Source organism: Pleurotus ostreatus (assembly GCF_014466165.1).
Source record: "Pleurotus ostreatus strain PC9 chromosome Unknown scaffold_2, whole genome shotgun sequence".
Classification (NCBI taxonomy): domain Eukaryota; kingdom Fungi; phylum Basidiomycota; class Agaricomycetes; order Agaricales; family Pleurotaceae; genus Pleurotus; species Pleurotus ostreatus.
This window is the reverse complement of record NW_023503157.1, coordinates 206,421-226,301: the sequence shown is the minus strand read 5'-3', so window position 1 is coordinate 226,301 and position 19,881 is coordinate 206,421. Positions and strand designations below refer to the sequence as shown.

The 19,881-nt window shown below is 50.7% G+C and overlaps 5 protein-coding genes across 5 annotated transcripts; 4 read left to right on the top strand and 1 right to left on the bottom strand.

Moving 5' to 3' along the window:
* Window positions 1-339: 339 nt before the first annotated feature.
* On the top strand, window positions 340-4,907 carry PC9H_002863 (uncharacterized protein; the record flags this gene model as incomplete). Its single annotated transcript, XM_036772463.1, has 14 exons — window positions 340-442; window positions 500-570; window positions 603-688; window positions 756-866; window positions 923-1,008; window positions 1,079-1,131; window positions 1,187-1,241; window positions 1,296-1,350; window positions 1,417-1,452; window positions 1,509-1,581; window positions 1,667-1,775; window positions 1,877-2,070; window positions 2,634-4,028; window positions 4,248-4,907. The coding sequence occupies 14 exons, from the start codon at window positions 340-342 to the stop codon at window positions 4,905-4,907; spliced, it is 3,087 nt and encodes a 1,028-aa protein (XP_036633936.1).
* Window positions 4,908-6,666: 1,759 nt separating this feature from the next.
* On the bottom strand, window positions 6,667-8,018 carry PC9H_002862 (uncharacterized protein; the record flags this gene model as incomplete). The annotated part of the gene is made up of 4 exons (XM_036772462.1): window positions 6,667-7,176; window positions 7,416-7,632; window positions 7,680-7,829; window positions 7,888-8,018. 4 exons carry the CDS (start codon window positions 8,016-8,018, stop codon window positions 6,667-6,669), a joined length of 1,008 nt encoding a protein of 335 aa, XP_036633935.1.
* A 126-nt stretch (window positions 8,019-8,144) lies between these two features.
* Window positions 8,145-10,201, top strand: NUO49_2 (NADH:ubiquinone oxidoreductase 49kD subunit; the record flags this gene model as incomplete). Its single annotated transcript, XM_036772461.1, has 13 exons — window positions 8,145-8,388; window positions 8,448-8,457; window positions 8,506-8,584; window positions 8,642-8,741; window positions 8,793-8,906; window positions 8,957-9,348; window positions 9,404-9,502; window positions 9,560-9,670; window positions 9,726-9,814; window positions 9,879-9,961; window positions 10,021-10,037; window positions 10,082-10,120; window positions 10,172-10,201. The coding sequence occupies 13 exons, from the start codon at window positions 8,145-8,147 to the stop codon at window positions 10,199-10,201; spliced, it is 1,407 nt and encodes a 468-aa protein (XP_036633934.1).
* Window positions 10,202-11,320: 1,119 nt separating this feature from the next.
* Window positions 11,321-12,571, top strand: PC9H_002860 (uncharacterized protein; the record flags this gene model as incomplete). Its single annotated transcript, XM_036772460.1, has 7 exons — window positions 11,321-11,398; window positions 11,458-11,473; window positions 11,534-11,582; window positions 11,631-12,019; window positions 12,136-12,266; window positions 12,323-12,368; window positions 12,423-12,571. The coding sequence occupies 7 exons, from the start codon at window positions 11,321-11,323 to the stop codon at window positions 12,569-12,571; spliced, it is 858 nt and encodes a 285-aa protein (XP_036633933.1).
* Window positions 12,572-14,631: 2,060 nt separating this feature from the next.
* Window positions 14,632-16,812, top strand: PC9H_002859 (uncharacterized protein; the record flags this gene model as incomplete). The annotated part of the gene is made up of 4 exons (XM_036772459.1): window positions 14,632-15,234; window positions 15,311-15,564; window positions 15,645-16,239; window positions 16,312-16,812. 4 exons carry the CDS (start codon window positions 14,632-14,634, stop codon window positions 16,810-16,812), a joined length of 1,953 nt encoding a protein of 650 aa, XP_036633932.1.
* Window positions 16,813-19,881: the final 3,069 nt, after the last annotated feature.

The window sequence follows — 19,881 nt, the reverse complement described above, 5'->3', positions numbered from 1 at the left end:
CCAATATAGTAGCTGCCGATCCATGTCTTGAGTGAGTACAGCAACGCCACCTTCGTGTTGAACGCACGTACGCCAGGCTGGCAGCCATTGGCTGAGGAGGCGCCATCAGTCATGGGATGGGAGCATACCCTCTCTTGAAATATCACCTTCCATTTCTCTCGAGAGTGCCGAAGTTTCCCCCGTGCAGCGTCCGGTGCTCATACGGGCCGAGTCCGTGTAAGTCTATCTGTGATCATGCCTAATGGCGAATCAGTTCCCCATGCTGACTACAGCACCCCACAGCAGATAAGACGTCGATTGGGTTATCATTTTCGCCCAAATCTATTGCCGTCCGCCCTCATGCCTCCAGCTGAAGTCAAAATCGAGTATGATACGAAGGGTATGCCCTTCCGCCGCCTAGGCTCCAGTGGATTGAGGGTGCCCGTGTTCTCGCTTGGAGGATGTAAGTGAGAGTGTACGCATAAGGCAGATCGACGTTGATATATTTCCATTTGCGTAGGGCTCACTCTTGGCGGCACTGTTGTCGGGGATCCAGTCAAGGCATGTGGCGCGAGGCTGCACTCATGGCGAGTAAGGTGCATGGATGATAATCTCGGCTATAGGACATAATCAAAACTGCTTTCGATAATGGCATAAATATGTTCGATACAGCAGAGGAATACTCAAAAGGCAAATCGGAAGAGGAAATGTATGTAAACCTCATCATTCTACACGGCGTTATGCTGCGACCTGATCAACTCTGTTTTGTGCTGCAGGGGGCGTGTCATCAAAGAACTGGGGTTTCGCAGGTCCGACCTTGTCATCACTACAAAGATCTTCTGGGGCGTTCGACCTGGACCCAACGCTGGCGGACTGTCGCGGAAACAGTAAGCCTCCTACATGAATCTCGTCTACCAAGGTATTGACCGAGCCGCGTTGATAGCATCATTGAAGGAACATTAGAGAGTCTACAGAGATTACAGCTCGATTATGTTGATGTGATCTTTGCACATCGCCCAGACCCAAATGGTGCGTGTTCGGTCCATGCGTCCCCACGGGTTGACAACCCAAACTGACGTGTGAGTGAACGCGTGCGCAGTTCCAATGGAAGAGGTGGTTCGAGCGTTTAACTATGTGATAGAGAAAGGATGGGTGCGTCCATTTTGCGCCTTAATCTTGTTTTGTTTTGTCCTGATTTTGTGTTTAGGCTTTCTATTGGGGGACGTCTGAGTGGTCGGCCCGGGACATCGAGGAAGCGCATCGTGAGTGTTCTAAGCAGTAGAACTGTCGGCTGTTGAAGTTCTGTCCTCGCTTAGACATCGCTTCCAAACTCCACCTCATTGCACCCGTCGCTGAACAATGTCAACACCAGTAAGTCGTGGGCCTTCCTTGCGTTTGTTTCCCTTTCTCGACGCTCACATGTCAATCCGTCCATAGTATGTTCCACCGAGAGCGCCCCGAGAAGGAGTACAGGTGACTGCTCACTTGCGCCTTTTTGCTCTTCGAGAAATCTAACCCGGAGGCTTTAGCCCACTCTACAAGCACTACAATATGGGTACCACGGTCTACTCGGGGCTTGCCATGGGTCTTCTTACAGGAAAGGTACGCTTCCCTTGAACGTCTAGCCTACGTGGGATCTGATCGCTGCTACTCCTGCTCCCCGCCTCATGCTCCGCACGACACTTAGTACAACGATGGGATCCCGGAAGGATCTCGACTCGCGACCATCCCTCAGTTCAGTAATACGGCCAAAAACCTCCAGTCCGAAGAGGGTCTCGCAAAAATCGGCAAAGTCCGTAAGCTGACCGAATTAGCGGAAAAAGGCGAGTGCTTCGCCCTTTGCATCGTCATTGGCAGCGTCACTGGCTAGCGAAACTAAAATGCGGTTTGTTTGTAGAGCTCCAATGCTCGGTTGCTGCCCTTGCGCTGGCGTGGCTCGTAAGGAACCCGAATACGAGCACTGTGATCCTCGGTGCTTCTAGTCCTCAGCAGGTCGTAGATAATCTGAAGGCGCTGGAGGTGATCCCAAAACTTACGCCAGAGATCATGGAGAAGATAGAGAAGATCTTGGATAACAAGCCTGAGCCCTTCGTATGTATCTGACCCGCCCTTGCTGTCGTAATCATACTAAGTGAGGTATCGCGACAGCCGACCCATAGTCGTCCGCCTCTAGACTTTTTCGGCAGGCTCTGATTTGTTGTGTCAACTGTGAAGACAGCCTAACTGTATGTAACCCGAATGTGTGTTGCACTAAAAGTAAATTGTTATCTCTCAAGCGCCTTACTGATGTGATGTCATGCCCCCCGCCATTTTTCCTTCACAACGTTATGAGAGAAATGAAAATGAAGGGTTCGGGTTCTGAGAGAAAATCATATCTTTGAGTGGTGTTGCGTAAATCTTCTAAGTTGGGTTTTGAACAAGTGTCCCGGGGAGCTCAGGGGAGGCCGCCTCTATTTCTACATTTGGTGAAGGCGGCGCGACACGATGCACGTGTGTGCGCCGGCCATTGCCGTAGTCACGTTTTCCTCACCAGAAATTAGCGCTGCCCGCCGCGACCGCCTCGTGTTCGCTGCCCCGCACGAATGCGGAGACCGACGACCAGCTCTGCCGACCGCCGCTAGTAAATGTTTCTGGCTGATCGTTCATGATTATAGTCCTCGATTCTTACCATGTCCTCGACGTCCTACTCCCGTCCAAGCTCGGCAGCGCCTCCATCGCCTACGAACACGAGGCCCAGAAGCCCATATACCCCGCTGCACCCTAGACCGCGAGGTGCAAGTCGATCAAATACCCCAATAATTGCACGAGATCGTGGTCCTTATGGCCCTGTCCCAGACGATGGTTCTCAAGCCATTTACGAAATGCTTTCCAATAGACATCGCCGCGAGGACGTCTCATCAGATGCAGCCATAGCCCGAGTAGTAGCGGAAGACGAGATCATGGACTGGTCTTCTAGAAACTCCCCGAGACCCCCTTCTCAAGCTTCAGTACGGGCGTCGAATGGTATTGGGTTGGGATATCCAGGACGAGCGAACACGCCAGGCCAGATTTCCCGACAGCGGAGCGATTCTGCGCCTCAGAAGTATCAGATATGGAGACCGCCAAGTGCCGCTGATGTGCGTACTGTTCCGCGAGCTCCTAGTCGATCTTCCATGTCGGCTGCTCCTCCTCCATCATCGTCTGTACCCCGGCATCCCGATCAACCTCACTATGGTTCACCTTTGCGGTATCCATCTGAGGAGGCAAGGCCGCCACCGAATGGTTCATATCATGGGGAACGACCGACGAGTCCAGTGGTCATACCGCATCGTACATCATCCCGACTTTCGGGTAGTAGACCTATCAACATGCCTGGATCTACCGCTACGACCTATCCACCTTCTCGACCAAATAGCACGGCACCTCGATATGAACGACGGCCAATCACGCCAGCTGTCAACGGGCATCATACACACGATGCCAATGGTGGTAGTTCGAGAGCGGGGACGCCAGCCATGGATATGGTTGGGCGTCCTGTCAGTAGAGCCTCTGCTGCCGCTGCTAACGCCGCCAACCTTCGGTACGCCCCAGATGAAGTTGTTGCTCGGCGGTTGGCTAGAGCGTGGAATGTAGAGTCTTTGCAGCCCGATATCATCAGCGAGGCCGTTGTTCAGAGCGAGATCCAGTACAGGTCTGTATCCAGCCCTTACCCACCGTCGGGACTGTCGATGAGTCGCCCTCGCAATATTCCTGAAGATATCCCTTTGGTTGATGATCGGGAAATGCCTCATGGGCACCCTCCTCATCGAACTGCCCTGCTACCTATTCCTCCCTCTCCGCAGCCGTCAGGTGGAGGTAGTCGCGATCGTAGCAGAACTCGAACTTCCACCCCGTCTGTAAACGGATCATCCGCGTCTGCGAGTATAAACCATCGACCACGATATCCCCTTATTGAAGACGATATCGATCTGTCCCGGCCTGACGTTGTCCTCCACCATTTTCGTGAGCTCTTCATCGGCCCTCGCTCATGTCCCAGATGCGGGGCGGACATCACGTCTGAGCACCAGAGCGTAAGTCATACTCTCATTATATCTATTCTTGCATCTCAAACATGTGTTTAGATTGACCTTGCTGGTTACAAATGTCCGCCGATAGCATTGGTCGATTTTATGCACGCGCGGTGCTCCAGCTGTTCGACGATATCTTGTCGTGGCTGCTCTATCACGCTTCCCTGCCCACAAGGCTGCTCGGGGCGGTCTTCGTGTCATATTAATACATGTTGTCCGGAGGGCCGCGCAATCGCCGTTTTCGAAACGCTAGTAAGCTTCGATGATGGCTACCGCGAGCATGCACGTATCATGGGATCAGGTGGCCGAGCAGCGAGACAAGAGTTCAACGACCTTGTGGCTTCGCGAACCGTATCATCAACCGCCGAGTGGGAGAAGATGATCGTTGGGGCGATGAAGACCCTTGAAGTTTTCTTGCGGAATCCAGATGAAGAGGACGAGAATTACAAGCCCCACCCTTCTATGAAGCATCTCTTTCTCATGTCAGGTCTTCCCGAAGTGATGGAGAGTTTACTGGGCAATCGAAACGTCAGCGATTGGGTCGCCCATAGTGACGTCTATTGCGCGATGCTATCAACGCTCAAATGCATGTCCAACTCAGGCCTGTCGGACTTGCTAAAAGATCCCCTCCCCGTCATTAACCAGAGCGACGGAATCGGGAGCTGGATGCGGGGGCATGGGAAGATAACCTGGGAGTCAAGCAGCGGGAAGGACAGTATCGCTCGTTCCCCTCCCGTATACGAGGCAGTTAAGGGACTGGAGAGGCATAGACGGCCTTTATTGGAGCTTGCATCGAGGATCAAGTTTCCAGCGACGGTCAAGAAAATACAAGCACTTTGCGATGGAATCCTGTATCTTCTACTCCAGCAAATGATGGTTTAACCCACCCTGTATCAACATCTCTAGCCCCCCATAATGACCATCTTTACCACCGAAGCGGCCTCGCGTGTAACTAAACCAAACTTGGGTGGATGACGGTTGTACTTTTACCCTCCAAGACACTTTGCTTTGCTTCGGTAGTTTTGTCATGCAGCACATGTATTTTGCTATTCCGAACACCCCGCTTGATTATGAACACTGATCACCCTCTGCAATATTAAACCTTATAGCACGATCTTGGTTCTGTATCAACTGACCACCCTTCGATACGCTAATAGTAATGGGATGGCTACTACTCTGTGGTATAGCGCCCCTTGCCGTGAAACTCCACCTTTCAAGGAAGCTTTCGCCTCCCAGGGGATCGTGCCTAGATATGATGAGCCCTACTCATACCGTATGAAACCCACGAGAGGGACATCAATGTCATCTTCACCACATTGATAAATTATTGATGCAATCTGCCGAACAGGCAGGGAGGCGCCCACACACAGGTAGCCCACGCTACTTCTATACAAGACCTATTCATGGAGAAAAGCAGATGCCGGCATGGAGACATGGATCGGGAGATTGGCTACGATTACCTTTGGCTTTGGCCGAAATGGAGTTATGCCAACCCAAGGCACGCTGGGCAGCGCCGGGCTTGTACGGACCAGGACCGAGGCTAGTTGAGTTCGTCTTGTATGACACCCTCGACGGATGCATCACCTATGGAGTCTCCTGAACGTGCACGTGTCAAGTATCTGGTTTACTTACTTGATGAGACCGGAGCCTCCGATACACCGACGCAGCACGCCCAGGGATCGTTAACGGTGCTAGCTCATTTCAGTGGGCTAGATAGGCGTCATGAAACACAAAATTAGGTTCACCTAAGCGAAACGACAACACTCCCGGGCATGCGTTAGTTCCTATGAATAAAAAGAGAACACAGGTTTCGATACGCACATTTTGGTGTACAAATCTCAAACGGAACCCGAGAGGAGCTATATCCTCCATTGAGATAAAAGTTGGAAAAGTTGGAAAAAACTTTCTGCGTTTAGGAAGTTGAAGGCGATGTGATGCACTGCGCGCGTGGCGGCTATGCAGAGAAGCAAGAACGCTGTCGATGGGATTGGCAGCTAAGCCCAGCGTGGTATGATGAGAAGTCGACTTATGTGCAAAGCTCAAGCATTTCGGTATCTCATGACCCAAGTTGGTGCGGTTTCTTTCCCCGTCGTGTCGACGACCAGTGACAACTAGGCGGGGTGACAAACAGACGGGCCTGTGGCCCCACTACTGCCACGAAAATTTCCAAGAGAGACGAAGGAGGATATGGGTGTAGTACAAATATAAAGTCGTTATCCGATGAAGACTTACGACTAAGAATAGACCTAAGCCCTGAATAATTCATTTACCGTACTAAACTGTATGGCAATATAAGTAGGTACAATACAGATGCACGTAAATAACACACCGGCTAGCAATTACATGGCGGTGAGCTGGCTCACATCCTATATTCGGCTTGCGGATGGTTTAGGAACGGTGGTCTTGACATTAAAAGACAGGTTGCAACGCACGTTGCAAGTCAGCGCACCGACAAGAATTCAGCGGCGATAAGTACTTGCGAGCGGATAATCTTCAAGCCCATGTTAGTAAGTCGTTTGATAAGTATGTCCTCGCTGACATGGCGACGCTTCTCGGTTCCGCAGCCTGTTTAATTGTGATCGCCTTTGTCATGGAATTGGAAGAAACGAAAATTTCCATTGAGAAAGAGCTATTTACGGGTTTACAGTCGGATGACACCGTCGATGCCCAAGCCCCGGCCTCTGACGTCGGCCACGTCCGACTGGTCGGTGGTCGGAGGCGGCTGCGGGGAAGTTTCCGTTTTTTTCGGTACATCGACGAGCTCTTGTTCATCAAGACCATCATCGACCCCTAGTATGTGTTCCCTTTCTTCTTGAGAACCCCCACTCTCCAAATCGAATTGTCGCCGCCGAGAATGTGGGAGTGCTTGCGCTTTCGTCGGGTCAAGCTGAGCTGAGGACCCTAACCCGACCTGGGTCTGATGGCTGAAGGGATTTGTCTCTGGGCGTCCGCTTCGGTTGATTGGTCGAGGGTGTTGCGGGTGCGGCATGCCTTGGACGCTGGATTGATGGCTAACGGGATTGGTAGCCGAAGGGTTCGGCATGTGGAAGGAACCTGTTGCAATAGCTTCCCGGAGCCAGTCTATGGCATGGCGAGCGTGGTATACCATGCTGGTTAAAGAGAATTGGGGAACCTGATCGAAGCCTTGAAGCTGAAGGACGAAGCGATTGTGAAGGGTCCCAACGACAAGGTATATCATGACGAGGATTAGCGCACTGTTGTAAACAGTGTTAGTAGGCGTGTCACAATTTCTGACATGAATTGACAAACAAGGCTATCAAAATAGCGAAGAACCCCCATGGACCCCCTTCACCAGTGGGACAAGCATACTGTTTGGTGCCAACTCTATCAGCAAACCGAGCGCTTCTATCATGAATCGTCTCTACTCACATGGCTGCGCCATTCTATGAAGAACCCGCATGCCGTGTCGTCATCCTCTGGGAACTGTGCTTCAAAGCGAGGCACGCCAGCAGAGAAGACTGAGCTATCACATATGAACTTGATGGTCGTTGTCGCTCGCAGCCCGTCTGTAGATTTGCAGACCGACCCGCCGTGATAAGTGAGTAACAAATTCGAATCCTTGACCGTCAGCGTTGTATTAACCTTCCTACATTCCAGTGAGCCACCACTACTTCGCAGTGAATTGAAACATACCCTATAGAGAAGTCTCCGTGGTCTTTACGAATAAATCCAGCTACTTCCGAAGGGTCTTCTGTCTTCAAACCCCACGTCTCGTGCTGCACCGCTCTGCAAACGTTCAGAACTGCGTCGTGCCCGCCCAGTGTCTTGAACTCGTAATCCTTGCTAGAAAGAACTGCATTGTTCCAAACCTTACAGTATAGCGTAATCACTACATGCCTACCTTGCTTTAAGACGGTTAAGGTCATAATATTTCCCGTTGCTGTGAATAGTACATGGTTTTTCCTCGCTGGCGAAGGACAGAGATACACCTCCTAGGACCGAGAGCAATGTCAAGGCTGAGGACCACCGCATATGTTGAGCGAGTCGGCTGTGTGTGGTAGTCAAGTCAGAACTGGCGCTTGATCAACCGTGAGCTTGTGACTGTCACATCACAACCTTATACCCGCCCCAATCCGACCACTTTCGCCACCGACCACCATGGCCTCAATGCTATTGCGTTCGCTGCCGCGCACGGCGAGCGCAGTCCCAAGGCGCCTCATCCGTAATATATCTGCCTCAACGTCTGTACTCCAGGCTGAACCAGCGGAAACTTCGACGACGCATGCCCAAGCCAAAAATGCCTTCGACTATCACACAGTTGAAGATTTACAAGGCATGACCGCTTCGCAACTTTTAGCGGAGACTGGGTCGAGACAAGAGGCAAAAATGCGCCACTTTACGGGTGAGTTCTGTAGGTCCCTATAAATAACTGGACAGTTGGTGAATTCGACGTGCTGTTAGTGAACTTTGGGTATGTCTCATGTACTTTGCGAGGGGGAGTCTCATAACAAGCCATTAGGCCTCAACACCCTGCCGCCCATGGAGTACTACGAATGATTCTGGAGCTCAATGGAGAGGAGATTTTGCGTGCGGATCCAGTGAGTTATATCGAGTGCATCACATTGACTTCCGGTTCAATCGCGGTGCCCTTTTAGCACATTGGCCTCCTTCATCGCGGAACAGAAAAGTTGATTGAATATAAGACGTACATTCAAGCCTTGCCCTACTTTGACCGTCTGGATTATGTGTCAATGAGTAAGTATTTCGGTTCCACTTGGCTCGGTTTGCCTTATCCTTCTTCAATAGTGACCAATGAACTTTGCTATTCTATGGCCGTTGAGAAACTTCTTAACATCGAAGTTCCCGAGCGGGCGAAATGGATACGAACCATGTACGGAGAGATCACGCGTATATTGAACCGTGAGTTCGCTTCTCTCTGTTTTAGCTACCGACCTAATCGCATCTCGTAGACCTTATGGCCGTCCTCACCCACGTCATGGATGTTGGTGGTTTAACACCCTTCTTGTGGGGTTTCGAAGAGCGAGAGAAACTCATGGAGTTCTACGAACGTGTATCTGGTGCTCGACTGCACACCGCTTACGTCCGTCCTGGAGGCGTGGCCTTTGACCTTCCACACGGACTTCTTAACGATATCTTCATCTGGGCGACCCAGTTCAGCAGCCGAATAGACGAAATTGAGGAAGTCGTTACCGGGAACCGTATCTGGAAGGAGCGTACCGTTGGCGTAGGCGTTGTGACAGCGAAGCAAGCGATGGACTACTCGTTCACTGGTGTTATGCTGCGTGGGAGTGGCGTACCATGGGATTTGAGGAAGGCTCACCCATACGATAAGTATGATGAAGTACGCGACATGCCCTTAATAAGGATTTATCACTCACATATGTTTGAACGTCAAGGTCGAATTTGATATCCCTGTGGGCACAAACGGTGACTGCTACGATCGGTACTTGTGCCGAGTTCAAGAAATGCGAGAAAGTTTGAGGATTATCAGCCAGGTCTGTGATGCGAACTCGTCCACGCTGAAACCTGAGACTAATACTTTCTCACAATAGTGTCTCAATAAAATTCCTACTGGTGCGGTTAAGGTCGATGATCACAAGCTCGTCCCTCCTCCGCGGGCATCCATGAAAGAAAGCATGGAGTCCCTTATCCACCATTTCAAGGTAATCTTTGGCGACCGTAGCTGTCGGGAATGTATATTCACAAGATTCCCCGTAGATCTTCAGCGAGGGATATTCCGTTCCACCAGGCGAGACTTACAGTGCAATTGAGGCGCCGAAGGGTGAAATGGGTGTCTATCTTGTATCGTGCGTCTGATACATCCGCGGACTTACTGTTCTCTGGACTACAAGCTAACCTATCAAATCGCAGGGACGGAACAAATCGTCCATACCGATGCAGTATCCGTGCCCCAGGTTTTGCGCATCTCGCCGGTTCGGATTTCATGATGAGACGTATGCTCCATCTCCTTCCACCAGACTTTACCTTCGCTGACTCTAATTTCTTTAATTAGATGTCAGCTATTTTTCTGTGATTTCTGGTTTGTTCTATCTAACCTTTCCACCCCGATACAGCACATGTTGGCCGATGCCGTTGCTATTATTGGAACTATGGTAGGCTTCACCCTGTGCGTTTCCGCGGACATCACTGACAATTGCATGTAGGACTTGGTGTTTGGCGAGGTCGATCGGTAGGCACACCTGTAGATTATGCCATAGAACAAGACACATCTTCGTAATCATCACTGGGGCGCTGCTTTCTCCTACGTTAGTGGCGTTTTTCTGCTCAGCAGATACTGCCAAAGGAAACTTGCAATGCCCGCTAACAGCCGATGACTTGGTTAGTTTCGTCAGCAAGTCCGCGTTGTCAAGTATGAGGCAGCCCTGTATCAGTGAGACGATCTATTGTATACGTCTTGGTTCAGGCCTCCGGAAGTTCAGTAACTGCTAAAAATAATCAGGGGTGCCAATATGCTGTAGAGCAAGGCCATTAGAACGGAACCGACGTCTGATAGAGAATTTTCAAGGTCATTATGGAACTCAATTTACTTACTTCTTGGCTATCTGAAGCGAGCAAGACTCAGTACAACCCGTTGGGTAGACCATCGGTGGACCACTTGAAGGTGATCCGAAGCACTTTCAGACCACAATTTGGATAGTTCAAATGGAATCCTCACAGCCATCACTACGGGAGGCGTCCCTGGGACGGCAGATAAGGACCGCTTGCAATCCAAACTCCCATACGTTGGATCGATTTACTCTGAGGACCAAAACGACACGACACGACACGGAAGACTTACGGAACCATCCATCCGCATCTGCATGGCACGTCGCATGATTTACTGGACACCGGCTTTCGAAACATCGACGGTCGGACGTTACCGAGACAGAATGTGTCCTTTCACAGAAGACTGCGACCCGCTCAGTCAGGTGCGGGGGATTACTGATGTAAAAGCGGAGCTTGCTGATCATGATCAACAGTAACAGCAACTTGCACAAGCTTGTACTTATTGGAACTGGATCCTATGACAGTGAAGTACACGATTTGTGACACTCTTCTGGCTCGGGATGGTCTTATGAGGTGAAATGACCTGGGATGTCGTAGACACCTTTCTGATCCTTCTATATGTTGATTACGCCTGATACGGGTATTGGATAATCAGTGGCCAGTTTCCGAGCGACCGCCGTTGTGTGCGCATCGAGGAGGTATCCAAATCCTAATTCAGTGCACCGACATCAGATAAGCGCTCTGCCGTAACGTGTAACCATCCAACTACATACAGTTCAGGGCAAAGGTTGGAATTGGACCGCACTATGTCAGCCCTCCTCAAAGCAGTATGTCGTTCCATGGAACGAATCGCCCCTCTTCGCTTGGCAGAAAAATGGGACAATGTTTGGAATTGCTGATTAGTATATTTTGGAATCATGGCTTACGTTGATGGCTTGTGTAGGTCGGATTGCTTCTAGGTTGGTGGGATTTACTCGTTTGATTTATGACCAATGCTCATTATTCTATTTTTTTGACAGAATCTCCCGTTGTCCATTCGGGGCGAAATAAAGTATTATTGACCATCGAGTAAGGCGTCCACTACCCGCGTGGGGCGTAACTCACATATGGCTATAGCTTGACACCAGCTGTTCTGGAAGAGTCGTTAAGGGAAAGGGTGTCCGTCATTGTTGCCTACCATCCGCCGATTTTCAGACCCCTTCAAACGCTCACCCTCTCCAACCCACTGCAGGCGTCGCTTCTCAAGTGTGTCGCAGAAGGCATCTCCATTTACTCTCCGCACACTTCGCTAGACAGCGTGTGGGGAGGAGTGAATGATTGGTTAGGCGAGGGTGTTCTCGGTTCGGCGAGTGTGCAGGCTGGGAAAATCGAGTCCCTCGTTGGCGACAAAATTGGCCCCGATGGAGAAACAAAGGGGGCCGAAGGCAGACTCGTTACTCTCAGCGAGCCGATCACCATGAGCGACCTAGAGTCTAGGATCAAACAGCATTTGGGTCTGGAGAGAAGTGAGTGGGCGTTTGTTTCGATTATCTCGTTGCGTGGTTATTGTCGCCGATGCGGAGCCGCTCTGATGCGACGAAATGCTCCCTATCACCCACAACTACTAACACTCTTATCGCAGTCCAAGTCGGGTACGGCACAGATGCGGGGAGGCACGGTGTTATCAGCACCATAGCCATCTGCGCTGGGTCAGGAGGGTCGATGCTAGTGGGTAAAAAGGCCGATGTCTATTTCACCGGAGAAATGGCGCATGTGAGTAGTCTAAACAGCAGATGTGGGCCGTAGCCTCGCTCACGTTTGCATTGCAGCATGAAGTCCTTGCTTCAATTGCTAGCGGAACAAACGTGGTCCTATGTAAGTCGTAGGGTCGCCGCCGGTCCATCAAAAACATCTAACCGATTTCTTCAGGCGGCCATACCAATACTGAACGCGGATATCTGCCGGTCCTTGCTGCATGGCTCAACGAAGAATTTCAAACCCAGGAGACGGATGGCGACTTGAAGGGGGTTGACGTCGTTATTAGTCAAGCAGATAAACACCCATTGTTGTTGGTGTAAACGAGGGAGTAACAGAGTATCCGCAACTCAGGTGCTCAAGAAGTCGTTAAATGAAGACTCCATTTGTGCGCTTGGCTGGCGTTAGGGAGATGTCTCGCAAGCGCCTTTGTGCTACATTGATCTGAGCTACAAATATGTATCATTCGTTCTGCGGACGTTTCTTTCGGGTTTCGAAAGCGTGTGTTATCTCTGACCATTAGGCCCCTCAAGTTGCGAATGCGGCCCGGAACGCCAGACGCTGAAAGTATGCTTTGTTCAAGCTCAAGACCTTGTCGGCCGACGAGCCAAGATAAATCAGTGGAGCAGAACGAAACATGCACCACCCCAACAGTTCAAGGTTGTTTCGTGAAATCACCACGAGGCATGGTGCTGGTTTTAATTTCGATCATTGATCACGAAGTTGGCTCCCTATAACTTACTTGACTGGTGGTATGCGCTGGACGTTCGCTGAGAGGATATGAACAAAGCGATAGGCATGGCCTCGTTGCGCCTTTCCTCCATAGACCATTTCTAGCATCGCTGTCATGTGTCGGGTTTCAATTGAGAGCTTAATCTCCGCTGTAAGCCAGCAAAGTGAAAACCCCAAAGCCGGACAAAACTACAAAACCGGCGTTTGTCGCCTTTTGACCAAATTCGTGGAGCTTGAACCCCACAAAACGTTGAAGCACTTCGCAAGGACAGATTCGTATCCTTCGGCTGCCCTTCGGTACTTTTAGTTCGCAATGTGACGTACATGAAAGAAAGTAATATTCACGCTACCGGTGTACTCAAGGATGTGCGTAGGAACAAAGCAACGACACGCTGGGGAGACGTAGGTGCGAGTATCGGTTCGGTTCGGAAATTGGAACAAATGTGTAGCACTGGAGTCCGAGTAAAATTCATTATAGGCCGGCCTAAAACAGCGGTTGAGTTGTAGACGGTGACGCCAGGACCAGATGAGAGCATGGCGAGGAAGTTACGCTCATGCGTTGTCCACCCGAACTTTAAAAAACGCGAAGAAGTACACTGTAGCTTCATTTCCGGTTGACAGTAACTTCGCTCATAGGCACAGAGCCGGCATTCTGCTCGATGGGTCCATGGCCTTCATTTCCGGGAGGAAGAACGGCGGCGAGCTCATCTGCGTGGTCCAGCAGGCTGGTCTGCTGTCCAGTCTTTAATAGACAAAGATTCTGGTCCACTGGTCATGCTTTTGACGTCGGCCTAGGAGCAGCGGGGCCGGTCCACGAAAATCTTGCGATCCATCGAGGGCGACGAAGGGGGTGAGGGCTCGCGACAAGGGGATATAGTGGAATATTCCACGGGAGGGTGAGGGTGCACTTGCGGGTTGGCCAAGCGGGCGGTAAATCGAGGAGGTAAGCTAACCAGGAACCACGCTCTAACGCCAAACGCGCGATAAGGAGCAAAGCTACCATTTGTAGGTTAGCCAAGAATTTGTGAGAACAGATGAGAACCTGTCAAGAGTCGTTAAGTCAGCTGCAGTAGAACGGCTGAGCGCTGAGATTATTCACCACAGATCCGTTGGTTGGGTACGTTGACAGGCTACAGCAACTTCCGCGTTGCGCTTTAACCCGATTAGCTGTAATCATCACCGTGTTTCACAGCGCCACCGAATCATGACTATGTAGTGATTGCCATTGTTCTTTTACCATGCCAGTGCCCACACTGCGTCATTTGTTTCTTGTTTTCGACTTCGCTTTTGAAATCCGATATCTTAGATTTGTGAGATGATGCGCCCGCCCGGCATCGAAATTTTCCTGAAGATCAAAACAAAGGAAAGGTGAGTCAGTATATTCGGCCGCCTACTTTGGAATCCTGGTTGTAAAGTTCTAGTGGTGGAAAGTTCGCAACCAAGTCACGCTCATCATCGACCGTGGGAAAGAGGGTCAGGTGATTGAACGCGAGGGCTGAACCTGAACCACTGTGCCCAACGTCCACCGCGACTTGCTTCAATCCACCACAGTGATCAGCTCGAAATCCACTTGGAACCACAGGCAACAGACTATTTCTCGCCTTGAACCCGAGTAATCACCTTATTCTGCAAAGACGGGCGAGATCCAGCTATGGTTCGTGACTTGTCTGACGAGTTGAGCCTACGGCACCTTCCAGACATCTCAGATGCTTCATTTTCAATGGAACTTCCGACTGGGAACTCCCCCGATACTCTCCTCCTTGCCGAACGGTCAGACTTCATACACGTCGCCGAAATCACTTTCGGGTGTCTCGCCGAAGCCACACCATCTCGTACCTCGACGCTAGGCCAGGTCACACCGAAGCCATTCAACAATGCACCCCAGAACTCACATCGACACGGACATCAACAAATTGATCCCATTGCTCCAGAACTTGTGGCGACTGTCATCCAAACTTCGATAACACCGCCAGATATTCGGTTGCCTTCGCTGTTGTATGAGAAGCCGAACCAGCGCCAGATGAAGCGCAAGGGTAACGTCGTCGACGACGATAGCGGTGAAGGGGGCTCCGGAACTCTACGAACGTTCCAGAAGAAGCTGGATCGTAGAGCGGGGCTGGTCAAACTACCTGGTGAGAGCTCGAACCCGAGTGAGCGTAATACCAATGGTGCAAAGAAACCGCTTGTTCGCCACATTCCTGGACTAAGTAACAGCAAAGAAGCCAACGACGCGAATCCGACAGCATTGCAATCGGTACGTAACATAGTACAAGTGATGAATTTGTCAATTTTAGACTTATTTTCTCATGCTGTCTTCGCCTGTTGGATAGAAGCCTTCCGATTTCCAAGCAACGTTTCCAACTGCTAAAGGCAAATACTCTCCGATAGAACGTATTGCATCGCAACACGATAACACTGAGCAGACGGCTCGCGCTGACAAAGGCAGCACCTCCCCCGACAAGTTCGCCACCGTCGCCTTCGACGATGACAACTTCAACCCAGATATTAGCTCTATTTCGGTAGCCGCACCCATTGCTAAGCGCCTTCTTGAATACACTCAGAATTATATTCCTTCTCCTATAAGGTACGCGTACCTCATTCCTTCACTTTCGTCATACGCTGAGAAGACATCCGTGTCCATTTGCCGGCACTTTGTTCCATCAGCCCGGGTAAACCGACTGAGCAGCATCAAATCGTTCTCGACCGCCTGCCTGAGCAAGCCTGCGATTTGCCCCATCCTCCAGGCACAGCCCAAGCTTTGCATGGCGACGATGGTCCTCTGACCCTTTCCCAACTCTCTCCACGGAAAGAAACTCAAGCTGTCGAACCTACCGCCGGCGCTCCTCCTTCACCACTCCGGACGTCCCTCAAGCGGTCACCCGATACCAATACTAAAGCTCCCCAGGCTAAACGACCCAAGCTGACGTCCACATGCAGAAGAATTTCCTTATCTGTTCTTGGGCGTGCTCGGAATCCTACTAAGCCTGACGCTTCTGCTCACAAGATGGTGGGCCTAAAGCCGAGACGGATCGCTTCTGCTTCTTCTGCCCTCCCATCTGGCCGAGGCAAATTATCAAATCAGGTGTCGTCGTTGTCGAAGAAAAGCCAGTCACAGAAGGAGAAGGCCAAGAAGGTCTTGCCTCGCGTCAATTCTTCCCAACGATCCTTGCGGGATTCGGAAAAGGAAAACGAAGGGACGCCACATGACAGTACCCCGCACGTTGGGCTTTCCGGTGTAGGAGGTCGGAATAAGGCAGGAGTAAGTGTCTACGTTGATCCTGATCTGCTCACATGTCTGGGATTGTCCGATTAATTGACGTTCTTCGCTCAGCCCAGTGCATCTGTCCCATGCAACCCCAGACCACCTGCTGTTCCAGGGTCATCGACTGTGCGATCTCAATATTCGAACGGTCACAGCAACAACAGCAAGTCCCTCAATAATATCGTCGAATCCAGAGCTCAGAGCCGAAGTCAAAGTCACCGCGATAAATGGTTCCATCCAGTCCCTGATTTCAAAGCTCTCCACGCGATGCACGAATCGACGGTCGCTAATCGGAGAGGTCAGATCGCGCCTGTTATCCCCGCACCCATTCAATTCCAAACGGATATTCGGGCAAAAAAGAGGGAGAAGTTTGATGAGATGGTTAGGGAGAAGGAGAGGGAGAAGCAACTTATGGAGGAACGAAGGGAACGGGAGAGAGCGCTCGAGGAGGAGAAGGAGGTTATGCTGATGAGGAGGAAGGCTATTCCGAGAGCACACGAGGTACCTGAATGGTACAAGGACGCGCCCAAACGAAAGAATGGGGGTGCTACTGTCAAGGACGGAACGTAAGAAAGCGAGAACGCTATTCACTAGACCCACTTCTTCGGTATACAATATGTCCCCACCATGTCCTTCCTTTTCGTGGGCCTGCTGCAACCTATTCTTGTCTCGCTTGAGTGATTGCTACGCCCTGGGCTATTTCAGATTCGTTGCTTGGTAGAGGTGATCTGGCACGAGGCCCAAGGCCCATGTATTACGACATCCTCTTTCTTTCTACCCTTTTGACCTCCCTCGATCGATCTGAATCCAAGTGTGGTAGGTGTGCGCGTATGTAATGAATTGCCTTAGCCTTCAGATGAATGAAGTGCTGTCGCACTGATCACAACAGCAGGCCCTGCGTGAAAGGGTTCATCACGCGTCCAATCTTTCCGAAGGCTGCGGGGGTTCGGTTTCGACACGGCTTTCAATCAATTCCTTTCACAGCACCGTTCGACCAATTCGAAGGAAGTATCTTATCTTTGTGTCAAGAACGCGGCACGCTCAAAATCTACAAATCCAAATCGTCATACGATCCCGAAGCCGAATTGATGGCCAGCTGCCTCCCTCCCTCAGGCACGTTCACAGCGCAATATCTTGTAGGTCTTAGGACTACTCACGCGCACTGGGCAAGTGATCATGATTTGTGATTTGTGACCTGCCTGAGTAAGAATATTCCGTGCGCAGCCAGCGCATTTAGATTCTGAATCCGAAATACCACAGCGCCGGACGCTCCACTTAGTCCAGCGTTCGACGTTATAACTGTACATGGATGTGTATCTGTGTTTCCCTCGTCGTTAACCGGGTGTTCGCACACTACTCATCTTGGTCTAGCATGCCAATGGGGCGGTCGATCTGGAAAGAAAAAACAGACTAACCTGCTTGCCAACTAATACAGTGTTTGTGCCGATTGTCGTGCATCAACGCCGATCCGATACGATGGAATTCGACAAAGGGGGATTAAGACCACCGGGTTTTCTCTGAAGGTGTCGTATATCCGTTGGGTGTATATAACCGTGAATAACGGTACCTTTGACAGAGCCTGACAGCGTTTGTTGTGAGTGACTTGCTGTGTTTGTTTCTCCTTTGAAGCATACGAGTTTGACGGGGCTCGTGGATAAGCTCGTGTTGAGCTCGTGGTTGTTCCTATGATCAGTGTTATTCAGATTAGAATTTGGACCGACCGGATGATGAGCGTAAGTAGGGCAGAGGAGGGAGGCTCCGCTCGATCAAGTCACGTCCCAAACAAGCCTAGCTTCGAAAAATCGTGGACAGGCGGTGCAATATAATAAATCTCAATTTATAGTAAATCTCTTTGTTTTTAAAAGGAAGAAACTGCCAGATATGGACTAGATTAGTGGTCATCTCCATATTGGGAAGTTTGGACAGAAAAACGAGTTCCAGGACGGACTGGTTTGGCCCGATTTGTAGCCTTTGTGTGAGCGCCACCATGCGCCTCGGGCGATCTGAACAGGAATGATGCCGATGAACCAACTGCCACAATCCGAATCTCTCTCTGTCTCTATGTGTGAGTCTGCGACAGACCGGAATGCATAAAAGCCAGCCCGATTTCATCACCCAAATGCCATAGCCTCTCCTCCACTTCAGCTCTTCAACAACACTCGTCCTCATCGTGTCATGTGTTCTCCAACCACTTTATCCGTCGCCGCCATCTCAGCGACCGCCACCACAGCCCATCGCCCAAACGACGCCGACGCCCTCTGCTCCCCATCCTCCGCCTCAGCCACCATCATCTCATCAGCGCTGTCAATACCAACCAACTGCAGCGCCCCGCAATGCTGCCACTGCGGCTGGAGGGGATCTCACGCGCCAAACTGCCCTTTCAAATAAAGGCTGCATCCGCACTGTATCTTGTACTTGTTTTCTTGTGGGTATTCCTGTCATCAATCCCGCACTCCGCCCACACTAACCTAATCACTTGTCTTGTAGGCTGTCATAATTATTCGCCCAATCGTGCTATCGATCCATACTGCTACCTAATCATCACGTCGTTGTACAACCACGCACGATTAATGCTGCCTTGTCGGTTCGTTTGAAGAAGCTCTGGAAGTCGACATCCGCCAACGTCCGAGGGCCCTCACCCTTGCCCTTGCACTTTCGCCGAAGTCTGAAGTCTACTCGTTGGAGGTGTGGAGTGTGTAGGAGTCGACCGCAGCCTGTTTATGCACTGCAAATTGCGCATGCGCTTGAAGAAGCCCCAAGGACCACGGTAGCGCGTCAGAGTCGAGAGTGAATGAGGAGAGGGGGTTCTCGCACTATAGACGCGTTTATGCGTAACGGAACAGTCGCGCATCTCCGCACTTTTGCATGTATGTATTTATTATCCCATACCATCCATCCATCCATCATCCATTTCATCCCAATCTTGTTGTCCTTTCTTGCACACACATTTGTATGAATGGTAGACTCATCTTGTAACCGCTAATCAAACTCTTATCATTTCCACACGTTTACTATACAGTAAGCCATAACTTGCATACGCATCTGAATATTAAACTATTCTGCCTTCAACGTCGTGTGATGCACAATTCCTGAGTACTGGGCCTGATCGTGGTTCCGGAGCGTCGAGAACATACAGCAACTGACAGCAAATACGCCTGAAATGTTTTACCATTTGTCGTTGGACGTTCGACACGTACTCCTTACGTAGAATAACTCAATAACCAATGTCTTCTCAGTTCTTGGATTCGAAAGAATGCAAATATCCCCGCAGCTGATCCCTGTATCCCCGCATCCCCGCATCGATCCCCACATTACCCTGTTCTGCCATCCTGGCGAGTCCTTTCCCATCCCTCGCGCTCGTGCTGTCCAATCCACGTTGGCACCGGTGACCTGCATGACCTTTGCATAACGTAACTCAACGACCACTGGCCCATTAGGCCAACTTCCCAAATCCAGCTTCTCACCTTACTGATCAACGCCATTTTTCTCGTTTCGGTAGGGTGTTAGTAATCTCTTCAGACTCACTCGTACTCACTGGTCCTGCTTCTTGACGATTTCTTATCTGCTGCTTGATCAGTTGACTCCGAAATCACTCTATCCGAAATCGCTCTAGCCCAAATCCAATTGAGATGCCCATGT